Source organism: Crocodylus siamensis, chromosome 9 (genome assembly GCF_052110815.1).
Source record: "Crocodylus siamensis isolate JL-2025a chromosome 9, ASM5211081v1, whole genome shotgun sequence".
Taxonomy (NCBI): Eukaryota; Metazoa; Chordata; order Crocodylia; family Crocodylidae; genus Crocodylus; species Crocodylus siamensis.
In genome coordinates, this window is record NC_143403.1 from 49,725,755 (window position 1) to 49,734,402 (window position 8,648).

The 8,648-nt window shown below is 49.1% G+C and overlaps 1 protein-coding gene across 7 annotated transcripts in view; it reads right to left on the reverse strand.

Annotated features, from left to right (window-relative positions):
• NF2 (NF2, moesin-ezrin-radixin like (MERLIN) tumor suppressor) overlaps positions 1-6,150 on the reverse strand; it is a 72,238-nt gene extending 66,088 nt beyond the window's left edge. For 4 of the 7 annotated variants that reach the window (XM_090062281.1, XM_090062280.1, XM_090062279.1 and 1 more), the window contains exon 1: positions 5,840-6,148. In XM_090062281.1, coding sequence (XP_089918407.1) covers positions 5,840-5,953 — 114 coding nt within the window. In that variant the 5' untranslated portion in view covers positions 5,954-6,148. Of the gene's footprint in view, positions 1-5,839 lie in introns of all 7 variants that reach the window. The other 3 variants (XM_090062277.1, XM_090062276.1, XM_090062282.1) reach the window with 2 other exon arrangements.
• Between the last annotated feature and the right edge of the window lie 2,498 nt (positions 6,151-8,648).

Genomic DNA, 8,648 nt, shown 5'->3' on the forward strand with positions numbered 1-8,648 from the left:
CTTTGAGGGAACATTGTGAGGGACTGTGGAGAAATGCTACTGCTGATGTGCTACCACCAGACTAATAGCTCTTCCTTTCTCTATCTTTCCCCCAGTTCAAGACCCCTCTGAGGTGCTCAAAACTGCACCTGTGCTCCTGCGTATGTTATTTTTACAAGAGCATGTACATGGGCCACAGTGAGGCCAGGCAGGATCATTCATGCAGGTCTTGTCAACTCCTCTCTATGCATTCAGGAAAGGCTGTGAAAGCCAATTAGCAGAGACAAAACTAGGACTTTGCAGGCCTTTCCCTGAGGAGTCATTTGAAGATGCTAAGACTCGCCAATTCAAATCCAACCCAGCAGGTTCCTGCCATCTGACAAATATTTTACAACCTACATGAAAGGACTAGCTACCAGGCTACAAAAAGCACCATTTGGCATTGAACAGCATTATTATTAGCACTCTTAATAGGCGGAACAAGAACTGACTAGGCCAGGAAGACTCAACTCCTCTCTTGCCCTCAGTGGGGTTCCTCCAGGGCAAATTGGAAGAACACTGGCAGGAGAGTTGCCGGAAGCCTGCGTGATGCAATGTATGATATACCTCTTATAAGGATAAGAGGAGTTCATCCTCCAACACAGATTTATACCTTTTGCCACCTATGAAGCCTACAAGGTAACTGCACTGAAGGAATTTCAGGGTGTGAACTGGAGCCATGACATTTTTATAATGTTTTTTAAATGCAAAGTCCAGCAAGTTTCCAATTGTTGCCCAACCAATTTAGAGGTCTCACTGATCATTAGTATACATAGCAACAAGAAGCTAGGCTCAAGAGGGTTAAATATCAACCACTAAGCCAAAGTGTTTACTGAGAGCTAGAAAATGGAAGTAGCAAAGAAACAACAACAGATGGAAAAGTAAGCAAACACCAGAATAAAAACTCTCTAGCTACCATGCCTTCTTAAACACTTTTCATCTAATAGACAGGGCTAATATACCATATGGGGTTTGAAAGCTGTATTCATTATCTTCACAGGAAACATTTGGTGAGCATTTTAAGTGAACCATGTTAAATTTAAGCCATACCATCCAATATAACTCAAGCTCTACAAAGGGCTACTTTAGTGGTTGCTTGGTAGCAAGTGCCGTAGTTATGGCTGCAAAATAAATCTAGAGTTATAAACAACACCTGTTTTGCTTTACTCATAACTTTCTGAAAAAGTACCCCCCTTTGGGCTTAAATTTTCCATGCCTGGTGTCAGCTGAAGTGCAATATATTATCATTTGAGCAAATGGGGAGAAAACCCATTCAAAAGTGCTTTTGGGTTAAGTGAAGCAGGAGTGGGACAAGGTTGGAATGGATACTAAACTTTCACCTTTTCAGTAGCAACTAACAAATGAGTTCATGCCCTCTCTGTTTAGGATGTACAAAGAAGGTCTGAAAACGGCTTTTTTTTTTTTTTTTTTTTTTTACTTGGTGGAACAGGGGATGCTGCTTTCTAGTGATGATAATCAAGTCTCCTTCTCCTGCAGGTTCCTGAAAGACCAGAGAATGGGTATAGGAAGAGCAAATCCTGCATTTGTGCAGACTAGCTGACCCATGAGCTCCCTTCCAGCATTAACTGTGAGCATAACTGAAGCTTTTTTTCAGCCCTCAACTGAAGAATCAGAAAAGCTGAATCTTTAACCATTCATTCTGCCCCCAGCTGTTTTGTCCAATACTTCAGCTGAATAGGAAACTAAGGGAGGGGGTTCTTATTAATTCCATGTTTTAAGAAGCATTTGAAAAGCTTTTCCTCTCAAATCACACAAATGATAATGGAAAGGAAGAGAAGACCAGGGAATCTAGTGACACCCTCTACAAAGGCAGCAACCTTTTATCATTACCTTCTGAAAGCAAGAAAACAACACAGGCTAGAGAGCAGAGTGCATCTAGACACAGACCAACCAGAAGATTCAACCCCAACCCCAACCACACCCCATAATTAGCATAGCTAGAGGTGAAGCCAAGGAGGAAGCCACTAAATTATAGTTGAAACTATCTAGAGGCTAATTTAAAAAATGAAGACCCTAGACAGGTCTAGAGACAATGACCCTAGACAACCACGCTACATCCTGCAGTGGAGAAAATTAGGTCTTCTGCTTTAGTCCTGGATTTAAACAATATACCTCCCCCAAATCCTCTTCCATGCTGTTTGTATCAGTCTCCTGCTCTTTGGTGTCTGGTAATAACTTTAAATCTTATTGCTGGCCTCTGTAATCGCCTCCTGTTGGGTGCTTCCAAAAGTAAACAGCATCAATTGTGTCATGCAAACTGCGAAAACTGTGAAGCTGGAATACAAACTAACCCCAGCAAATGTTGGACAAATTGCTTGTTTTACCATGCTCATTCCTTAGTTTGATCCTACAACTCTTGAATTTGCTAGCTACAATCTGGCAGTTAATCATTTGCATTTCACATCAAATAAAGCTTTCCAGGAGCCAATGTGTTGGGTTGTTTCAACTGATACAAGGGCAGAATGGCCAAATGCACATGGATGCTAGACCCTCATTAAGGCTAGGGACAGAAATTACACAGAAACCAGTATAAGCAATTAGAAACTGTTTCAAATCTGTAACATAACACAAGTTCAGTACACATAAATCACTTCCAAAATAGCTGAAACCAGGTTAAGATAAACCTGGATGGATGTAATATCAGAATTAACTGATTTAGGTTAAATCAGTTTATTGAACATCTGTCCAGATCTCCTCCAGATTCAAGTTAACTCACAGTTCCCCAGCATCCCAAAATGCTTGGTTCTCATTTCTGTTTGAGATCTATCGTCTCTGGCATGGAAATGTCTCTGATACCTTTTAGCATCAATCTCCTTTTGAAAGCTGCTAGCAGACATGGTAACTAAATGCCAGCAGGTGAATGGGGTTCAATGATTTGAAGGGCAAGAATCCCAGGAACAGGATTCCAGAGTAGGGGATAGAATATATATCCATGGTTGAAACACAGATGCCAGTCATGTTATTGAGAAGCTTGCACCTTTGCAGGTGCAGTACAATCCTCATGGCTAGCAAACACAAAAAATAATGGAGGACTCTGGCAGGCCCACAGCCACCTGGTCAGGCCGCAGCTGGAGTACTGCGTCCAGTTCTGGGCACCACATTTCAGGAGGGATGTGGACATCATGGAGAGGCTCCAGAGAAGGGCCACTCGCATGATCGGGGCCAGCAGGACAGGCCCTATGAGGAGATGCTACGGGACCTGAACCTGTTCAGCCTCCACAAGGGGGGTGGGATCTACTGGCTGTTTACAGACTAGTCAGAGACCAGCAGGCACTGGGGGAGTCCCTGTTGCCCCAAGCACTACCAGGAGTGACTAGAAATAATGGTCACAAGCTGGCAGAGGACAGATTCAGGTTAGACATCAGGAGGCGCTACTTCACGGTCAGGGTGGCTAGGGTCTGGAACCAGCTTCCAAGAGAAGTGGTGCTGGCTCCTACTCTGGAGGTCTTTAAGAGGAGGCTGGATGTACACCTTGCCAGGGTCGTTTGACCCCAGTACTCTTTCCTGCCATGGCAGGGGGTCAGACTTGATGATCTTCTCAGGTCCCTTCTGACCCTAGAAACTACGAAACAAACTCCCACCCCACATAGGGAGAGCAAGACAGCCTTGGCCCAAGCTATCTGTTACTGCTGACCAGGGAGGTGTGCTCTAGCACCCCTTGGCTTCTGACTTAGGCCACTGCAGGCATGCGGCTGCATTTCCAAAATCAAAATGAATATCCATTCAGTTGCTTATTAATTCAATCTACGCAACTTCAACTAACCTGCAAAGACTGAATGGATTCAGCCTCAGGCTCTTAACTACTTAGCCTAAAAGTTCATCCTTTCATACCCCCAAGCAGTCATTCAGAGAGTCTGCTGCTCAGCATTGTAAAAAATTAATATTACTCATATTTGTTCACAGCTTTCCGTTCACCTACTGTGCACAGTAGGTTTGCAAGAAGATCACCTTTAAGTACTAGGAGAAAATGGAGTACCTGCATTACTGGTGACCCAGAGCTGATGTTCAGTCCTTTTGCAATATTTTCAGTGATTATTTTGACACACAATTTCACTGCCTGAGGCTGAGGTCCTGACCCTGAAAATCTATGAAATCTATGAATGTGCAGCAATATTCCAGAAGAGCCAATCCTTTACTCTGGCTAAGGGACTCACTGAAGAATTGCTTCTAGGAACCTCCCTCACTGAGAGACAACTTTACCACCACCGTGAAAATGCTTCTGGAAAGACACCAAGAAGTTCTATGGTGATAACGAGCACCAAAAAACAATGGAGGGATGCCTGGGTGAATACCAACTTGCCGCAGAAATACATAGTCAACAACCCTGCAATTCTCCAGCCAGGATTTGACCTATTCAGAAAGATTTGGTTCTCCCTGAATCACATCTAGACACTTAATGGAAAATGTGGACACCTACCCCATAAATAGAGAATTAAAGAATCTGGGTTGCAATTGTGGTGTGATTTTTCACACAGTACAACACATTATAAATGATTGCCCAATTAAATCTTTTAATGGCAACCTAAAAAAAAAAAAGAAGAAGAAAAATCAATCCATGCAGCTACCCCTGAAGCAGTCAAATGGTTATCAAATTTAGATATTAATCTATGAATGTTGTAATCCTAAAATATCATACAAAAGAAGATCACCCAAGTTACAACATAGCATTTAGGAATATCAATGGCCTGACTGAATCCCCGCATCATAACGGGGAAGGGCCCTGTACCAAATTTAGCATTTGGGGCTGGTCTACAGGCCCACACCAGACCGGCCTGAGATCCAGCACTCAAGGCCAATCTCATACAGCACATGCCCCAGACAAACCCCACAAAGCATGCAGCGCACAGAACCAATCAAGGGTACATGCTGTATATGGCACCTATGCTAGCCCAGACCTGCATGCTACAGCTAAGCTATGGCTCAATCCAGACCAGCCATGGATCCAGCGTGCATGGCCAGTCCAGCAACACGTGGTGCAGGAAGCATATGCCCCAGACTGGTCCCACCCGTTGTGTGCAGCACACATGCTGGCTCCAGCCCTAGCACTGTGTGCAGGCCATGCCCGACGGGCTCCACTTATACCATGCAGGCCTGTGGCCAGCACATATTGTATACAATGTGCTAGTCCACAAACCTCCAACACACACTCTAGGGGCAAGATACCACAAGGGGCTCTGCGAGGGCCTGCCTAACATCTTCCAGGGCTGCATAGCAAACACCACCATTTAAGTATTGTACTTCCTGACCTCTCACGCTTGGTCTGGAGACTGTGGGCTGGGAGCACGTTTGAGCGCATTCAAATTAATGCACTGTTTGTAGACAAAGATGGAACAATTGCGCTTGCTCCTCAAAACCGATGCAGCGCACCGATGCGGAGATGCCCACGGCCACTAGGAACAACTCTGGACCTAGCAGCACCAAACTCATAGGCCCGCAGGGCTGGGAGGGAACTCATGAACTCATCTAGCCCAGCCCCCTGCTCGAGGCGGGATCATCACTACCCAAACCACTTCGGCCAAGCACGCGTGCTGGAGCAGTGCTTCTCAACCGGGGAGCCACCGCGCAGGCTCTGGGGGCAGGTCAAAGTGGGCGCAGGATGCAGGGAGAGCCCTAAAGCGGGCAGGAGGCCGCCCCAGTCCGCACCCAGCCAGAGGTGCCGGGACAGCTCCGCCTGCCCCGCTCGCCTCCGTGCCCGCAGCAGGGGCAGAGCCGGAAGGGCCGGGCCGGGGCCGGGGCGCTCCCCACCGAGGCGGCCCACTCCGCGCACCCCCGGCAGGGCGGGACGGGCCGGGCCCGCTACCTCGCAGCTGAACTCCATCTCGGCGTCCATGGTGACGATGCGCACCGTGAAGGTCTTGGGTTGCTTCCTCTTCAGCGAGCTGAAGCTCATGCGGGACGCGATGGCCCCGGCCATGGCGGGCTCTGCCGCGCCCGGCTCGGGGAGGGCGGGGCGGATCAGCCCCGGGCGCGGGGCCGCGGGGGGCCGGGCCGCGAGGGCGACATGGCAAGGGGGAGGGGCAACGCCAGGCCGGGCCGGGCCGGGACCGCCGCTCCCTGCCCCACCAACCTCCCCTCGCTGCTGCCGGCGCAGCCTAACCCCACCGCTCCCCGCCATTGGTCCAGCGACCCGGGGAGGCGGGGCGCTCCTTCCTCCCGCCTTCCTGGAGGGGCGCTCAGCCAATTGCAAGTTCCATACGCTCCCACCCCCGGAGCTGGCCGCGCTCCGAGTAACCGAGCCTGGCTGTCACTCCTGCGCTCCGGCCCCGCCTCTTCAGCAAGGGCGGTTGAGAGGCCGCCGAGCAGGGCTGGTCTCTGATTGGGTGAGGGCGGCCCACTCTCCGGCTCCCCGTGGATGGGGGCTCCCGCCGCCCGGCCTGTGGGAGCGGCGCGGGGCCTGGCTGTTGCCGCGCGGGAGCACTGGGCGGGCCGGGGGGGCTTGTTTGTGCACCGCCCCGGGAAGGGGGAAAGGACCTGGTCTGCCCTGGGGCCCGGCTCGGCCTGGCCTAGCAAGGGGGCGACCCTTGAGTGGGCTGTTGTCCATAGCGCTGAAAGGCAACGGGCGAGGTCCCATTGCCCTGGCGCGGGCAGGCGGCAGCGCAGATCCGGGCTGGGGATGACTGTCCGGGCTGCAAGAAGGACCTGGCAGTTGTGGCGGACCCTACGCTGAATAGGAGCCAACGGCTTGCCCTTGTTGCCCCAAAACACCCCAAACAAAACAAAGGCAGCAGCATCCTGGGCTGTATAAACAAGAGCATCCCTTGCAAATCAAGGGAAGCGATTCTTCTGCTGTATTCAGCACTGGCGAGGCCTCACCTGGAGTGCCCTGTCCAGGTTTGGGCCCCGCACTCCACGCAGGATGTGGGCGGGTTGGAAGGAGTTCAGCACAGGGCAGCAGAAATGATCAGGGACCTGAAAAACGAGACTTAGGAGGAAAGGCTGGAAGAGCTAGAGTTATATAGGTCGGGGAAGAGGAGACTGAAGGGTGCTTTGATAACTATCTTCAGTTACCTGCAGGGTGATTGCAGAGAACGTGGAGATAGGCTTGTGGCCATAGGGGACAGGACTAGCAATGGTCTCAAACTGCAGTAGGAGAAATTTAGGTTGAAGAGTGGTCAGGCATTGGAACAGGCTACCTAGAGACATTGTGGACTTGATCCTTAGAAACTTTCAAAAGCAGGTTGGATGCACAGGGATGATCCTGCCTTGAGCAGGGGTCTGGACTAGATGATCTTACAAGGTCCTTTACAGCCTTAATTTGCTCTGATCCTATAAAATGCTGTGGAGTTGCGTGTCAGGCCTACCTTGGCTTGGCCACTTAGGGCAGTGGTTCTCAACCTTTTTTTTCACCAGGACCCATCTGTAAACATCAATAATCAGTCTCAACACAGTGCCTCTCTCAACCTGCTGCCTTCTGTCCCCAGGCCCCAGCCCCACAGTGTGTGGGGCATGGGGGTGGGAGGGCAAGCAACCCTGAACTCTGCCAGCCTGCAAGGAAAAAGCCACAGTTTCCCACTTTTTTCTCATTTTTAAAGTTTGTTCACAGCCCTTTCATAAGTTCTTGCAACCCACTTTTGGGTCATGATGACCCACAGATTGAGAAACACTGACTTAGAGCACAGTTCGGTAACAAGCTGCCCTGGAAAGCCAGCATTTCTGCCCAATCAAAACTGACAAACTCCTGGCCCTTTCAACCTATGCAGACCAAAGCAGCAGCCAAGGCCCCAGACTTTCTCTGCTCTTTGCTATGGTTGATCTTAACCCAGTCAACTCCCTCTGCAGCTAGCACTACAGACCTTTATTCATTCAACTGTGTTGCTTCTGCTGTGAAAAACAGTCATGCAATGCTAACTTCTAACCCTCACAAACTGACAATACAGTCCCAGAAGTGCAAAGCTCTGAATCTCAGTTGTAATGACAAATAGTAACTTTGAAGTGGGAATCAAAGTTATCAGAGAGTGTTGTATGGAGGAACAGGAGGCAAATGGAGACACAGCTAATGAGCCAGGTGGACCAAGTCAGTCTCTTATGCATGTATATTGTTGTTATAAGTCAACTAAAGAGGCTAACAGTACTGTAAGCATCCTCTATTCCGCTAGGTACAAGCCCTACAAATACCAGATCTGTCCTAGCAGCTGGAAGTTCCAACTCATTTATTACTTGAATTGTGACCCTTGGAGTTTGTTCTGATCCAGGGCTCCACAGTGCTAAGCACTCTGCAGATTCTGAACTCTTTGCCCCCAAGAGGTAACAGTTGAATGAATCTCCCCATGATACAGGGAGTTTGATTAAATCTCAGTACATGGGGACAGTGTAGGAATAGGCAGGATATGAAACTAAGATCACTAGGTGCATTCTTCTGAGTGCAAGGAAATTCCATCCCTGGCTGGCCTAAGGCTACTGAGTCTATTGCCTGTGACAGAAAACTCTATTAAAACCCAGCAACCAAAGAGCTCCAAATGCATCTGCTTCTTTAGGCCTCTAACTTGTTCCACATCCTCTGAATTGTCAGACAGACTAAATTTAGAAATTCAAGGAAAGTCAAAGCCATGAAAAGCTTTCATGACTCACCTTTCCTTGCTGGTCCTCTGAGTGCAGAATGTGCAGAATGA